Source organism: Mandrillus leucophaeus, unplaced genomic scaffold, assembly GCF_000951045.1.
Source record: "Mandrillus leucophaeus isolate KB7577 unplaced genomic scaffold, Mleu.le_1.0 Scaffold773, whole genome shotgun sequence".
Classification (NCBI taxonomy): domain Eukaryota; kingdom Metazoa; phylum Chordata; class Mammalia; order Primates; family Cercopithecidae; genus Mandrillus; species Mandrillus leucophaeus.
Window position 1 is genome coordinate 561,053 of NW_012108397.1, and position 16,680 is coordinate 577,732.

General features: G+C 51.5%; 1 protein-coding gene across 1 annotated transcript in view; it reads left to right on the forward strand.

Annotated features, from left to right (window-relative positions):
* KAZN (kazrin, periplakin interacting protein) overlaps positions 1-16,680 on the forward strand; it is a 199,700-nt gene that overhangs the window by 169,765 nt on the left and 13,255 nt on the right. Inside the window, exons 9-13 of the mRNA XM_011966784.1 lie at positions 5,344-5,549; positions 5,994-6,112; positions 13,019-13,250; positions 14,941-15,042; positions 15,606-15,772. Of these exons, the coding sequence (XP_011822174.1) occupies positions 5,344-5,549; positions 5,994-6,112; positions 13,019-13,250; positions 14,941-15,042; positions 15,606-15,772 (826 nt within the window). The remainder of the gene's footprint in view (positions 1-5,343; positions 5,550-5,993; positions 6,113-13,018; positions 13,251-14,940; positions 15,043-15,605; positions 15,773-16,680) is intronic.

Consider the following 16,680-nt stretch of genomic DNA (forward strand, 5'->3'; position numbering starts at 1 on the left):
CCAAAATATGTGGTTTGCGCACATGAACCCAGCTTGGCCTCTGGCATTCCTAGGGCCTGGACTCCATAAATAATGCGAGCTGTAAAGCCAGCTCCCCTCATTGCCCTGAGGCCTGCTCACTACAGAAAATAACCCACACACACTCACAAAGACACACACGCACATGCACACACGCGCTCACACTTGCACACCAGACGTTTGCCTTTTCTGTTTGTGCACGTATCTGTCATCCCCTCTGTGACCCTCGGCTCCCTCTCTCCCTCTCCTCCTTTCAATTTGCCTTTGCATCTTTATTGCATCTGGGCACCTTTCTCTCCCCAAACCCTGTTCTTTGAATCTTCCCCTCTTCTGGGGGACTCAGGAGCAGGTGCCAACTTCTGCTCCCATCTCCTTTCTCTCCTTCCCAGGCCCCTTTAGCTGCCTTTCTTGGGAGACGTAGTCAAGGGCTGCAGACACCCCCCGCCCACCCACCTGGGCACAGAACAGACAGATCCACCCTCACCTCACTGAGAGCCCCACCCCTCCCACCTCGACCAGGTAGGAGTCCAACAGGGACAGTGAATTTCTGCCCTGCCAGACTGGACAACTAGGAGAACTTCTTCCCTCTGAAGGCACCGAAGCTGTAGCCAGGAATGTAGTGGGAAGGAGGCGGCTGCTGCTGAACTCTAGGTGTGGCCAGTGTCCAGGCCCCAGGAGGGGGGCCCCTTATTGCCAACAATAGCCAGCCTTGACTAAGTGCCTACTGTCAGCCTGAAAAAAAGACATCAGAAAAAATATCTCCTATATGATGAATGTATTTGGGAGTAAGCAAAATGGATTAGACTCTGGAAGCATAGCCGTGGCAAGCTATAGGTGCATCTGGAGAGGGGACAGCAAAGGGAAGCTTTTATTGGCAAAAAAAAAGAGAGAGAGAGAGAGAAGTTCACATAAGCTGCTTGGAAACAGACTTCATTGGCTCTGGAGGCTCAACGCTAGAGTTGGCGTCAGTTCATTGGTGGAGACGTCGTTACTGGGCAGTGTTCTTTGGAGAACATCTTATCTGAATTGCTGCAGTTCCAAAGAAGGCATTTCTTGGGGGCTATTTTAGAAAGTCCTTGAGACAGTCCTTATCTCAGACATGCAAGCATGAGTTCCCCTCCTTCATGCTTTCCCGGCTCTAATTCTTCTGGTTCTGACAAAAGTGATTTCATCCTGGTATCTGCAACTTTCACACTCCCATAGCTTCGCATTCAGAGTTTATAACATTCATTTCAAGCTACGAGGCAGATATTCTCATTATTTCCATTTTATATATGGAGAAACGGAGGCTTCAAGAAATCTGCCTGAAGCTGAGGTCTGTTGAACTCCAAAGCCTGGTCCAAATGGACAACATGGGCCGTGTCTTGGAACTTTGGGTAACCAGATTTGGCCACACGTCACCTCTCCTCTTCCCAGAAGCACATAACAGAGGTGAGACTCAGCAAGCGGAATAAGATGCAGTGAAGCCAGCCATGCTGGCGGCCTCCTGGGGGCTCTCAGCTCTCTCCCATCCAGGAAGGATGCCCTGTTTCAGCGCCTGTTCCAATCCCTATAGAACTTGGAGTCCTGTGCCTGATCTGAAAGACTTCCCTGCAAGCCACACCGGTCCTTGGGAGCCGGGCACCAGCACTGGGCGTCGGCCTGCACCCCTGGCCTGACAGCCCTGTCACCGGCAGGAACCTGGGGCCCTGGCAGGATTGCAGAGGCAGCTGCTGACATTTCCGCATTCCTGGGCACCATGGCAACAGGAGGTCCCTCAAATGGGCAACCCGCACAGAGCTCTCTGCAACCTCTGCCATTTCCTTGGGAAAAACAAAGGGCTTGGGGCCACTGAGAAGGGAAACATGATAATATTGGCAGTGACCTCTCAACCTGTACTTGTCCCAGCAAGGACAGCCCTGTCACACTGCCCCCCGCTGAGTCCTCACAGCAGCCCACAGAGGAGGCAGGCAGCAGAGAACAGTACCGGGTCAGCTTTACACAGGGGGAAACTGAGGCACAAGGTGTTTGGGAGATAGGTTTTGGTGGAGATGGGAATGATGGATGAGTGTGTGGTCACCAAGTGGATGCAACCCTTTTCAAAGAGTCCCTCAGGGAGTTTAAAATGGAGAGAGGGAAGGCGTTGTGGGGAGGGAGTTTGTAACTTGAAAAAGTGAGATTTCTAGGCTATCTTTTTTCTCCACATCAAACATAATACAGTCTATGCAGAAAACTTGGGAGACAGAAAAGTATGCACACAGTCACAAATCCTCTCACACACTCACACATGCACATTCACACACACACTCGCACAATGACCTATCACTGCTTTCCAGAGACAGACTTTTCCTGTTGATCCATCTAGTACTTTATATATTTTTATATACTAGATTTTATCCATCTAGTGTATTGTGCACACATACACGTATATATAATAATTATACGCTTTACATCTACATATAATTTTTAAACCACAGTCAGAGTTACACTGTGCCTGCTGTGTTTTTGTTTTTGTTGTTGTTGTTGTTGTTTGCAATGGAGTCTTGCTCTGTCACCCAGACTGGAGTGTAGTGGCACGATTTCGACTCACTGCAACCTCTGCCTCCCAGGTTCAAGCGATTCTCCTGCCTCAGCCTCCCAAGTTGCTCGGACTACAGGCGTGTGCCACCACGCCCAGATAATTTTTTGTAGTTTTAGTAGAGATGGGGTTTCACCGTGTTAGCCAGGATGGTCTCGATCTCCTGACCTTGCAATCCACCTGCCTCCAAAAGTGCTGGGATTACAGGCATGAGCCACTGTGCCCGGCCGTGTTTTCCTTTTTCATTTGGCAATCGGTAGTGGACATTTTCCCCACAAAATTATTCTCCCGTGACAAGAGTGTTTATTCATTGCACATATTCCAACATATGAATGCAGCGTCATTCCTTCAAACAAACTCTCATCAATAACCATTCATATTGCTTCCTAGTTTTTAATTTTTCCAAAGTTTTTATTATAAAACTATACATGTTTACTAGGGAACTTTGAAAATACAGAGACATACAACAAGAAGAAAATAACTATATTCTCCCCAGCACTCAAAGGCAGTGACTATGAACATTTGTGTTTACCTATCGTTTTAATTTTGTGTCCTATTTGGATGGATAAGCATTTTTTTACATCCTTGTAATGATTTATAATATTCAATTTCAGCAGGGTCATTTCTAATCAGAGGGTTTTTTTTGTTCATTTTTGTAATTTATTTTTTTTTTTTTTGAGACAGGGTTTCACTCTTGTTGCCCAGGCTAGAGTGCAATGGCGCGATCTCGGCTCACCGCAACCTCCGCCTCCCGGGTTCAAGCGATTCTCCTGTCTCAGCCTCCCAAATAGCTGGGATTACAGGCACGTGCCACCACCCAGGCTAATTTTGTATTTTTAGTAGAGATGGGGTTTCTCCATGTTGGTCAGGCTGGTCTCGAACTCCCAACCTCAGGTGATCCACCCGCCTCAACCTCCCAAAGTGCTGGGATTACAGGCATGAGAGCCCCTGTGCCCGGTCAATCAGAGGTCTATTTAAATACTTGTCATTTCTCAAGGTATTGAGTTGGTCTGTTTGGGTGTGTGTTTGTTTTGTTTTGTTTTGTTTTGTTGTTTTGTTTTGAGATGGGGTCTCAGTCTGTCACCCAGGCTGGAGTGCAGTGGTATGATCTTGGCTCACTGTAACCTCCGCCTCCCTGGCTGAAAAGATCCTCCTGCCTCAGCCTCCTGAGCAGCTGGGACCCCAGGCACACGCCACCACACCCGGCTAATTTTTTTGTATTTTTGGTAGAGATGGGGTTTCACTATGTTGCCCAGGCTGATCTCAAACTCCTGAAACTCAAGCATTCTGCCCACCTCATCCTCCCAAAGTGCTGGGATTACAGGCGTGAGCTACCGCACCTGGCTTGTTTAGGTTTTTATTGAACCCTGTTTTAGAGAGATTCTTTTTGCCTCTCAATTGAGTCTCCATAACGTGAACTTTGCATATTTACCAGGCGTTGATGCAACCAACCATATATAGAAGAGTGGGGTTAGAAAATGTTAGTGGATGAACTTTTTTTTTTTTTTTGGTCTGTGAGGGCCATTCCAGAAACAGCTTTCAGCGTATGAAGGAATGGAGCTGGGTTCCATTTATCCTACAAAAATAAATCACCCAGTTGCCCAAAGACGACGGCCGCTGTGTTGTTTACAATAGTGAAAAATTGGAAACAACCTCCATGTCCATCAGTAGGAGGCAGGTGACATAAATTATGGAGCCTCCTTCTGATGAATCCTGCACCGTCCAAAGGTACTGCAGGTCTCTATGGAGATGGAACGATCTCTTCCCCAGCGAAAGTGAACAGGCGTATCACAAATGCACACACCTCAAATGCACGCACCCCGGAAGCAAGCGGGTCTGTGTGTGTTTGTAAGTATGGCGTTTCTGTATCCCAAAGAGTATTTAACAGCTGCTGTCTCTAGGTGGTGTCGATCGAGAAAAAGGATGAGACAGGTCTCAGTCATTTTAGGAGGTGTATTTGTCAAAGTTAAGGACGCGCGCCCGGGAGACAGGTCTATGCCTTTCTCCGAAGATGATTTTGTGGGCTCCAAATTTAAAGGGGAAAGGATATTGAGAAGTATACAGTTTCATGTAAGAGGAGGGTGGGGGAAATAATCATTCATGCCTTTGTCTGGCCCAGTGAATCTGCATTTTTACATAAGGTAACATAGACAGATGCGGAAAATGCAGGGAATTGACGTTTTTACATAAGATAAAGATAAATGGGACAGGGGAATAATCAGATATGCATTTGTGCCAGGTGAGCAGAGGGGTGAATACTGTGTAAAGATAAGCTATCCATTTATATTGCCATGGTGAATTTTAACAGAAATGCTTTAGGGTAAATATCTCGAAGCTCACTAGGAATTTCCTTGTGGGCAAAATCTGAGGGAGGTGTGCAGCTGTTCATCTTGTAGCCATCTTATTTAGGAACCAAAACGGGGAGGCAGGTTTGTGTGACCCAGTTCCCAGCTTGACTTTTCCCTGTGGCTTGATGAGTTTGGGGTCCCAAGATCTGTTTTCCTTTCACAGTCACATGGGGTGATCGTCATGTTCTGTTTTATTTTTTTTCTGGGATAAGCTTTTCTGCTTTTCTTTTCATAGACTACTTTTGTAATGGGCACAAGGGCAGAAAAACAAAAACACCAAAACCACTTTGATTTTGAAGAGAAGAAATGCATGGCGGGAGGACGTCCCCACCGTCCTCTGCCTCCCGGGGGTGCGGCCTGCCCAGCCCCTGCCCGCCGGCAACCTCATCCCCCAGCATGGCCTGCACTTGTGTGTTGCAGACTCGGATAGCCAGTGCAGCCCCACGAGGCAGAGCCTCAGCCTGTCGGAAGGCGAGGAGCAGATGGACCGGCTGCAGCAGGTGGAGCTGGTGAGGACCACCCCTATGTCCCACTGGAAGGCGGGCACCGTCCAGGCCTGGCTGGAGGTGGTGATGGCCATGCCTATGTACGTCAAGGCCTGCGCGGAGAACGTGAAGAGCGGGAAGGTAGGCAACTCCGGGCCCCCTGTGAGACGCCCCCCACGCCCTCTGTGAACTTTATGCACCCGGAAGTTGGCCTGCCCCCCACTCCTACCCTGGAGTCAGGGGAAGGTGCAATCTAGGAGCTAGCCAATGCAGTCGGTCTCCGATGTCCCTCCTCAATCATTGTGCCTCCCTGGCAAGGCAGAGAGCCTTTCTGAGCCTCAGCTGCCTCATCCTGAAAAGGGACTCAAGCATCCTTTACCTGCCAAAGGGAAAGGGCTCTTTCTGCCTGAACAGGGATTCCGCCCCATGTCAGAGTTGCAGAGGTTTTCACGTGCACTGGCACCACTGTATGAAAGGTGGGCAGGAGATGGCGAAAGAACCCCATGCCAACAGACCCCCTCTAGGGCAGGAACCCTGCTGGCAGCTGTCCCAGCCCCCATATGACACTCCTTCCCCGGGGGGCAGGTGCTGCTGAGCCTGAGTGACGAGGATCTGCAGCTGGGCCTGGGTGTATGCAGCTCTCTGCACCGGCGCAAGCTGCGCCTGGCCATCGAGGACTACCGTGACGCCGAGGCAGGCCGCAGGTGAGCCCACCACGAGGGGCCCCAAGGGAGGAGGGAGAAAAGTCATCCTGAGGCCTTTGGTCACACAGGTTGGGTGAGCAGGGCACTATGGGCTGGGCTGGTGGTGGGGGACATCAGGGTGTGACTAAGATGGTCTGGGGATGCCCCGATGAAGGGACCTGGGCACACCCCAGCCCTGCTCTGGGCCAGCCCCGTCCGTAGAGAGACAGACAGATGGGGAAGACCAGAGGCCCCAAAGGTCCTAGTACACCCGCAACCAATGCGGGAGCCTCACAAGCCCCCCAGCACTCCTCTGCCTCCCAGGACCAGCCCAAGTGGCTCTGCACACCGGGCCGCAATGGTGTCTGCTCCTGGCTCTTACCATTCCAGGGTGAGGAAAGATGGTGCAAGGCAGAGCCGAGGCAGGCAGAGATCAAGTAGACATGAGCGGGCTTAGTGAAACCTCTCCCATAGAGGGGCGGGCCGGGCGGAGGGGGCTTCTCTTAGCAAGCATACCTGGGAGTGGCCGCAGGGCCTTCCCATCAGGTGTACTCCTGCAGGCCACCCACCCCCACCTCTCATACCACTCCTGCTCTGCGTCCCGCCTGCCTGCCTCTCTCTCGACTTTCTGTGAGCAAAATTTGTAGAGCAGGGGCAGCTACAGGGTAAAGGGAAGGAACCCCCACCCCCACACCACCCCACCCCGTTCGAGAATGTGGAGAGGGGAGGAACTTGCTTTGTAAATCTGACACTTCTGTTTTGCATAATTACGTCCTTCACTGGTTTCTCCATCATTTTTGTGTAGTTAATTAATCAAACCTGGTGGTGTGTGCTATAATTTGCAGAAGCAGCTTAGGGGATTTTTTTTTAGAAACAGGGTTTGGAGTGGAAAATCGGCTGGTTTGGAAGCAGGAAAACCAAATCCATATGTGTGCAGGAGAGGGGCCCTTGGCATGACTCTAGGGTGGCAGGAAGTACTGAGGTGAGACGGGATCAGAAAGTTAGGGAGCAACTCAGAGCAAGACGGCACCAGGCCTCATTGGCACCATCAGGACGCTGGCTCGTCTGAGACAGGGCTGGGCTGAGGGATGAGGAGGGGGGCCATGAGGGCAACCCCTGCTGGGCTTTCCCTCCTGAGGGTCCCAAAAACACCTTACACTCAGCGCCCACCTCCTAACCAGTTCCATGCCAGAATCCCCTAAAGCCATCCCCAAATCCCCTCATCATCTTTGGTCACCCAAGTTGGAAATCCCTCCTGCCCCCTTGCCCCACAACCAGCAGGGTCCATAAACACTACCTGTGTTCATTGAACAGGGTGGGGATGACTGCTTCACCTCTCGAAAACTTGAGGAGTCTGGGCTACTGCCTGGGTTCCCCCTAAATGGGGCTGTCTTAGTCTGCTTGGGCTGCCACAACAAAATGCCACCACCTGGGTTGCTTAGACAACAACTTACGTCTCACAGTTCTGGATGCTGGAAGTCCAAGATCAGGATGCCAGCGTGGTTGGGACCTGGGGAGGGCCCTCTTCCTGGCTTGCAGAAGGCAACCTTCTTGCTGTGTCCTCACATGAGGAAGAAGGAAGAGGGATGGGGAGAGACATCTCTGATCTCTTCCTGTAAGGACAATAATCCCATCAAGAAGAGTACCCCTATGACCTCATCTAATCACCTCCCAAAGGCCCCAGACCCAAATACCATTACATTGAAGGTTAGGATTTCAGCATATGAATTGGGGAGGGGGAGGGCGGAGGGAAACATTTAATCCCTAACAGTGGCACCCTGTTAACCTCCAGGAACCAGGAGTCTGTGGTCCCAGGGATCATGGAGCCTAGCCCTTAGACACCCGTAGGGCTTCCTGGAGGAGGCAGAGGCCTTATTTCAAGTTTTCTATTCCCAGTGGGAATCTGGCCTGTCTCCAGTTTGCCACATGACCTTGCCCTCTCTGGGACTGTTTTCCCACCTGAGAAGTGAACAGAGTTAAATTAGGACAGTGGTTTTTAAACTTTTGAAGATCATGGCCACTTTAAGAATCTAATAAGTGCTTTTGACACTTTCTCTAGAAGAAATACACAAAACTTCACAACTTTTCACTGCATTGGGTTGGTGGGTGGGACTCTGGCCCACCCACTTTCAGGGGTCCGTGGACTTGGGGGTAAGAACTCTAAATGAGTTCATCTTTGAGACCATTTTCAGCCATGACATCTTGTGTGACCATGGGCATGATGTTTTCCTCTCTGGGACTGGTCACCTTATCTACAAAATATCAATGACAAAACCCACCAACCCCTTGCCAACCCATCATCCTCTTATGGATACCATTTTATTTACCTCACAACATCAGTGCAGGATAGACATGCTTACTCCCATTTTAAAGACGGAGAAGGCCGGGTACGATGGCTCACGCCTGTAATCCCAACACTTTGGGAGGCTGAGGCAGGTGGATCATCTGACATCAGGAGCTCAAGACCAGCCTAACCAACATGGTGAAACCCCGTCTCTACTAAAAATACAAAAATTGGCAGGCGTGGTCGTGGGCACCTGTATTCCCAGCTACTCAGGAGGTTGAGGCAGGAGAGTTGCTTGAACCCAGGAGGCAGAGGTTGCAGTGAGCCGGGACTGCATCATTGCACTCCAGCCTGGGTGACAAGAGCAAAACTCCGTCTCAAAAATAAAGTTGGCGAAAATTAGATGTAGAGAAATCATGAGCATAAAGTCACACTACAAAAAACCTGACTTCAAAGTCAGTTGCCTTTCCAGTATCCCGTGCTGCCTTTGTGTTAAAAACAAGAACAGTGACAGCTTCTATTACTACTGTTTATGGAACTCTAGGTGTGTCCCAGACCCTGTGTTAAGGGCTTCGCATTCTCCTCTCTTTTAGTCCCTACAACTCCATGAGGCAAGCACGATTCTCCCCACTTTACAGAGGAGAAAACGGAGACCCAGAGGTTTAAGGTCCCAGAGCTAAAAAGTAATAGAACCAGAACAGCCTCCTATTTTCCGTGCTGTGCTGTGACCCAGACAATATCTAAATTTTGCGCCTGTTTTCAGATTTCAGAGTCTAATCTGGCTCCAGTCTAGGGACGGGGCAGTGACAAATTTTATAAAATGTCTGAATTCCTTTTAAAATCATGCTGTTTTATTCAACTTGGGCTCTTACAATAAATAGCTCAAACCAACAGCTGGGAACATATCACCAAGCTGAGGCCCCATGGGGACACCATTAATGAAAAGAGAACATTTCTGAAGGGCAGGAGCACATTAATTGTGGGCACGCAGATGGAGATTGCTGATTATGGATGGGCCTCTCTTGAGTAGGTTAAGTGGGGTGTCCCCTCCCCAGCTCTCCACCGCAACTCTTGTTGCACCATTGATTTGCTGACCAAACTCTTGCCTCAGAAAGGAGAGGAGGCCATTCTAGTCTCCATCAAACCTGGCCCAGTGGCATCTGACTCAGAGGGCTGTGGGCTCCAACTCCTGCCCGAGAGAAGGGTCCTTCTGTACAAGGCTGAGGCTGGCCCTTGAGGGACTGGGAGGGGGACAGCCCCAGGACCTTTTCATCCTAGAAGGGAGGTAGTCTTGGACCAGAAGGTTCCAGTTCAGGAGCTCCAGCTGGGCAGCCTCCAGGTGGACTGGGGCAGATGACCTGCTCACCCAGCCCTGCTCTGTCATCCACACATTCAACTATGAGACAAACACTGGTGAGTGTGAACTCTGAGCCTGAAGGGACCCTGGACATTCACAGATAAGCCAACCCCGAGTCCTGCCCGCCAGGAACTGACCACCCAGTGAGACAGCTGGCCAGATGCGTAACCATGAACTACAATGTGACTGGTCCAGGGATGGGGACTTCCAGGGGCTTTCAGCACAGAGAAGGGCTCCTGACCCAGCATGACGTCTTGGAAGGCTTCCAGGGGCCCAGACGTGTCTGCAGAGTCCATAGGAGTTCACCGGAGAAATAGGGTGGGGTAGAGAACAGGCCCGGAGACAAGGGGAGTCCGGCAGACCCAAGTGGTTCTGGGAGGCTGATGGGCAGAGGAAAGGAGAGTGAAACCAAGCTGCAAGCCCATCCTCCGCTTAGCCATTCTTCCAGCAAGCATTCAATCAGTGTCTAGTGTGCGCGTAGCACTGTGCTGTTGGGCAATGAACACAGTTTCTGTCCTGACAGAGCTTATCTGCTAAGGTGGGAAAGACAGAAAATAAACTAGTGGCCAAATCAGTTAATTGCTAAGATTCAATGTGTGATTAGAGCTTTGAAGGAAAGCACTAGGGACAGTGAGCAGACTTGGGGGCAACTTAAGACAGCAAATTCAGAGAAAAGGGAGATTGGACGCCCAAGGGATGAGGAGGGGTGAGCCCTGGGCAGGGCTGGGAGGAGCCGGACCAGGGAGGGGAATGCGGGGTGAAGAGCTCCGTGCCTCCAGGAAATGGCCCCCAGGAGCCCAAGCCCCATGTGCATTGGGGGAGGGGAAGTCAGCCAGGGCCGTTCGCGGGTGACCCTTGTGGGCCACTCAAAGGACTTGCGATTTTATTCCTGCAAAGAGAAGCCACAGAGTGTTAAGCAGGGCACTGCAGGATCAGGCTGACATTTTTAAAGGACCCCCTGGCAGTCCTGGTGGGGTGTGGAATAGAAGGAAAGCAAAGGTGGGAAATGGGGGACGGCCGGGGACAGTGGCAGAAACCCACACCAGAGATGGCTGCAGCCTACAGCTGGAAAAGGAGAGAAGGGGACGGAGGATGCACTGACCAGAGTGACTGATAGACAAGGACGGGCTATCAGCTTGGGAGCTGGGTGACAGAGAAGGGCCTCTGGGTGATGGTGACACTGACAGTGAAGGGGAACAACTGAGCCATTAAGTATGACATGTCTGTGACAGCCAGGCGGCGTTAAGAGGGCAGCTAGAGGCTAAGAGAGGAAAGAGGAGCTCAGAAAAGATCCCAGAGCTTAGATGCTCAGAAGAGAGTGGAGAATTTGGGAGTCCTCCCTCAAGGGTGCCTTCCAGAGCCTTGGAGATGGGTAATACAGAGACAGGAGTGCCTGGAGAAAGAGGGGAGGGGATTAGGAGGGAAGAGGAGCCCACTGTATGGCAGCATGTACTCCAGCAGGGTGATCACAGGAGGCTCAATGCATATCCAGGCATGAAGGCAGGAAGGACAGAGAGGACCCACCCAAGACCCTCAGCAGGAGGGTGGCGTGACCAGCTGTCTCTGGCTGCTGCCCCAGGAGCAGGATGGAGTGGCTTTGCGAGCCCACCACTGTCCCTTTCACATACACCACTGTCCCTTCGTGGCCCCCTGCACCTCCCACTTAGACCAACGCTCTCCCACCTGTCAGATCTGGGGCATTTTGCAAAGTCCCTTGCAGGTGGGATGTGGTGACCCTCCTTCCTTCTGCAAGGCTGCCACTGTGTGGCGAGCAGCGGAATGACAGCCAGGCACAGCCACACTTTCACCCGCTTGAAAATTCAAGCACTTGTGCACCTGCTGTATACGTGGTACAGGGGTCTTCCTTCCTTCCTTCCTTCCTTCCTTCCTCCCTCCCTCCCTCCCTTCCTTCCTTTTCCTTCCTTCCTTTTCCTTCCTTCCTTCCTTCCTTCCTTCCTTCCTCCCTCCCTCCCTCCCTCCTTCTTTCCTTCTTTCCTTCTTTCCTTCTTTCCTTCTTTCCTTCTTTCCTTCTTTCCTTCTTTCTTTCTTTCTTTCTTTCTTTCTTTCTTTCTTTCTTTCTTTCTTTCTTTCTTTCTTTCTTTCTTTTTGAGAGAGAGTCTCGCTCTGTGGCCCAGGCTGGAGTGCAGTGGTGGGATCTCAGCTCACTGCAACCTCCACCTCCCAGGTTCATGCCATTCTCCTGCCTCAGCCTCCTGAGTAGCTGGGACGACAGGCGGCCGCTACCATGCCTGGCTAATTTTTTGTATTTTTTTAGTAGAGACGGGGTTTCACCGTGTTAGCCAGGATGGTCTCGATCTCCTGACCTCGTGATCTGCCCGCATCGGCCTCCCAAAGTGCTGGTATTACAGGCATGAGCCACTGCGCCTGGCCGGTACAGGGGTCATTTCTATGTGGGGCACAAGGAAATCTGAGACCTGGCAGTGCAGTGGTAAGAGAGAGGGTTTGTAATCAGTCAAACGTGGACTTTAATTCTGACTCCAAGATGGGCCACTGTGTGGCTCTAGGCAAAGTCAGAACATCCCATCTGTAGAGCGAGGACGGCAGCTTTGCCTTCTTCACGCATGATTAGTACCTGCCTGGCCCACCTGAGTGGACATCCAACATCCCCAAAACAGGAAAACAGACCACAGAGCACTGGGGAGGGATGCGCCGATCAGGTGGGCCAAGCCTAGGCTTTGTGGGTCTTGGGGATGCTGTGGAGGCCCCCAGGGAAATGAGGGGGGCTTAGGTGGAGGAGCGGGGTCCCCAGAGGTGCTGCCTCCCACCACACATGGCCCTTCTGCTCCCCGCCCCTGCGCCTTCTCACCCTCGCTGCGTCTGTGTGTGGGATTCTCTCTTCCTGTTCCCTTCGGTTTGTTTCTCTGTTGATTCCCTTCTGTTCTTGAGTCTCGGTCTCTCTCTCTCTCTCTACCTCTTCTTCTTGGTTCTTCTCTATCTCCCTCTGCTCCTTTCTCTCAATGTCTCTCTCTCTTCTTCTCTGTCTCTTTCTCTCTTTATTCTCTCTTTCTGTGTCTCTTTCTCTCTCTCCGTCTCCCTCCTCCATCCACCTCTCTCCCCATCTCTGCTCTTTCTGTCTCTTTTTTTATCCTTTTTCCCTCTTGATCTCTCGGCTCCATCCCTGTCCATGTCTGTCTCTGTGGATCTCTTGGTACTCCCCCCACCCCATTGCTTTTCCTCTCTCTGCATCTCCACCCATCTCTGCCAGTCCCTCTGTTTCTGCTGCCTTTCCCCACCCATCCACTCTCTGGCTGTGTCTCCTCCTCAGCCTGTCCAAAGCTGCCGAGCTGGACCATCACTGGGTGGCCAAGGCCTGGCTGAATGACATCGGCCTGTCCCAGTACTCCCAGGCCTTCCAGAACCACCTGGTTGATGGGCGGATGCTGAATTCCCTGATGAAGCGAGACCTGGAGAAGCACCTGAATGTGTCCAAGAAGTTCCACCAGGTCAGCATCCTGCTGGGGATCGAGCTGCTCTACCAAGTGAACTTCAGCAGGGAGGTGAGGACCGGGGCGCGGGGCAGGGGTGCCTTCCACTGGCCGCCCCTCCCCCCTTGGCATCTACTGTCTGTTCATCTGTCCACCCACCACCCATCTATCCATCTGTCCACCCACCACCCATCTATCCATCTGTCCACCCACCACCCATCTATCCATCTGTCCACCCATCCACCCATCATCCAGCCATCCAGGGTCTATTGATCATCTGTCCATCCATCTACCTATCCGTCCATCATCCAGCCATCCAGGGTCTATTGATCATCTGTCCATCCATCTACCTATCCATCCATCATCCAGCCAGCCAGCCAGCCATCTTCCCTTCCTCCTTCTTTCCAACAACCCCCTATTGGGCGAGGGCCAGGAACTGTGCTCAGTGCAGGGGAAATGGGAGCCCTCACCTTGGAGAGCTAACAGCTTACCAGAGAGAACCACAAGGAAGCTGGTGGTGCCAATATTGTGGGAGATTGTCCCCATGAGGGAAGCCCAGGGCTTTATGAATAGCCAGGAAAGATACACATACTATGTATACCCACAAAAATTAAAATAAAAAAATTTTAAGTGTTTGCTGTTTAAAAAAAAAAAAGAGGAAAGAAAAAAGAAAACCCAGAGAAGCAGCCTCCAGCAGGCTCAGGGACGGCTCCCCAGAGATAGCAACGACTAAATCGAGACCCGAAGGAGGAACCCCAGGGATCAGTAGAAGACATGAGGGGAAAAGCAGCTCAGCAGAGGGAACAGCGTGGGGAAGGCCCGGAGGACTGATCCGTGGCAGCAGACTTGCTGAGAGTCCCATTGGGTGAGGTGCTGGCTTTCAGGTGGGAGGTGGTGCGGGTTGCTGCAGAGGTCACCAGGGGCCTGAGCTGTGGGGCTGGTAGTCCAGGTAGCTGACTTTTCTTAGAGTGATGTCAGAGCCCAACAATACAGGGGCAGAAGAGGGACAGAAGAGGGGACCCTCCGGCCCTTTGTCCCCCTTCTCAAACACCAACTGAAAAGCATTTGCTGTGTACCTCCTGTGTGCACTGGGGTCAGTCCCTGTGGGACCCAGGGAAGCCTGTGATATGGCGGCGGGGTGGTGAGAGAGGACTTGGAATCAGCCAAACATAGGTTTTCATTCAGACCCCAAGACGTGCCACTGTGTGGCTCTGGGCAAAGTCAGAGTTTCCTGTTTTTGGAGAGAGGACAGCAGCAGTGCCTTCCCCATGCCACACTGAGGACAGGGAGCGACAAGGACACGGGCCCTGGCCTCGGTCCCCAGTCTGCCAAGGAGGCATACGTGGGACATTATAGCAGTTACATGTAAAAAGAAGTGCAGGGGCCGGGCCTGGTGGCTCACACCTGTGATCCCAGCACTTTGGGAAGCCAGGGTGGGTAGATCATAAACAAGGTCAGGAGTTCGAGATCAGCCTGGCCAACTTGGTAAAACCCCATCTCTACTAAAAATACAAAAAGAAAGTAGCCTGGCGTGGTGGTTGGTGCCTGTAATCCCAGCTACTCGGGAGGCTAAGGCAGGAGAATTGCTTGAACCCGGGAGGTGGGGGTTGCAGTGAGCAGAGATCGCACCACTGCACTCCAGCCTGGGTGACAGAGCAAGACTCTGTCTTGAGGGAAAAAACAGGTGCAGGGAGCCCCCATTCCACACATGGCCTCTGCGTGAACCCTTGTCCCTCCAAGTGATCCACTGTCTCCCCACAAGGCCCTCCAGGAGCGCCGGGCCCGCTGCGAGACGCAGAACATTGACCCCGTGGTGTGGACCAACCAGCGGGTGCTCAAGTGGGTTCGAGACATCGACCTGAAGGTGAGGGTGATGGCGGAGGTCAAGATGGCTCTCAAGTACATGCAAATCCCATGCAAATATATGTGTAAATCTATATGCAAATCTGCACACAAATCAATACACAGATCTCATGCAAATCAATGGGCAAATCCCACACAAATTAATTTCCCCTTTGTGTGGGCTGGAGCATCTTAACCCAGGCCCAGCAAGAATTACCTGCCTCCTGTCACTCAGGAGGAGGGAACTGCTGACCTCCCAAATAGAAGCCCCATGTCATGATGTTTTTCTCACACGGGGTAGGGAGGCTGTGCCAGCCCCACTCTCCTAAGCAACTGTGGGGTTGAGATTCATTTAACAAATATTGATGACTTCCTGCTAGGGTCAGGGGCCATCTCAGTAACAGGAGGTCCCTGCCCTTGTGGCTTTAAAAAACTGGGGAGGGGTTCATCTTCACCAGCAAATTAACTGGTCCCCAGGGGGTCAAGCCCTTGCTGTTGGGGACAGAGCCCCACTTGGAACTGCAGCCCCCTCAGGTCAGCAGCATGGCCACTGCAGGCTAACAAGCCCCCTGCCTTTGCCCCCAGGAGTATGCAGACAACCTGACCAACAGCGGCGTCCATGGGGCTGTGCTGGTGCTGGAGCCGACATTCAATGCTGAGGCCATGGCCACTGCCCTGGGCATCCCCAGTGGGAAACACATCCTCCGGAGACACCTGGCAGAGGAGATGAGCGCCGTCTTCCACCCAGCCAAGTGAGCACGGGCGGGGCTCTGGCTGCTGACTACAGTACAGCTCAGGGCTTTGGAGGCAGATGGTCCAGCTCCCCATCCTGGCCCATCACTTATGGCCTCTCATTTGTTCTTTGCACCATGGTGGTCTCCTTTTACAGATCAGGAAACCAAGACTCAGAGAAGCAAAGTGCTTTCGCCCGAAGGTCATAGACTAGAAAGAGGTAGAGGAGCAGTCAGATGTTGAATTAAGTGTATATTAAATCCAAACACACCCAGGTGTTTAGAGAAGAGACAGCAAGCAGTGCACGTGTAAGGAAAGGCCACGTGCAGGTGGAGTGTAGCTGGGAGGACTTGCATTGGCCTAATAGGTTGAGTTGGTTGGTCCAGGTGGGGCAACTGTGGGGACAAAGGTTTGGAGTCAGCAATGAGCATATTAATGATGCTTATGGACCAGGTGAGCAGACCACATCAGCCCACCTGTCCTAGTATCCTCATCTGAAAAGTGACTAGAGAATGAACACCTGGGCTTAAACCAGTCCCCATCCCAGTGGATTCTCTTCTTAAAATGATGCACTTAGGGTTAGATGACCATTTATTGAACACTTGCTGTGTGAACTATCTAATTTCATCCTCCTGGCAACGTCAAGAGATCAGTAGCACTATCCCTCCTTTACAGATGGAGAAACTTCTTCAAAGGTACCAAGCTATGTGCTCAAGATACACAGCTAGTAAGTGGCAAATCCTAGATTTGACCTTTATTCTATCAATATGGTGTATTATATTGATTGAATTTCATATGTCAAACCAACCTTGCATTCCTCAGATAAATTTCACTTGGTCACAGTGTATAATCCTTTTCATATATTGCTGGATTAACTTTGTTAGTATTTTGTTGGAAAAAAATTGCATCTATCTTTACAAGGGATATT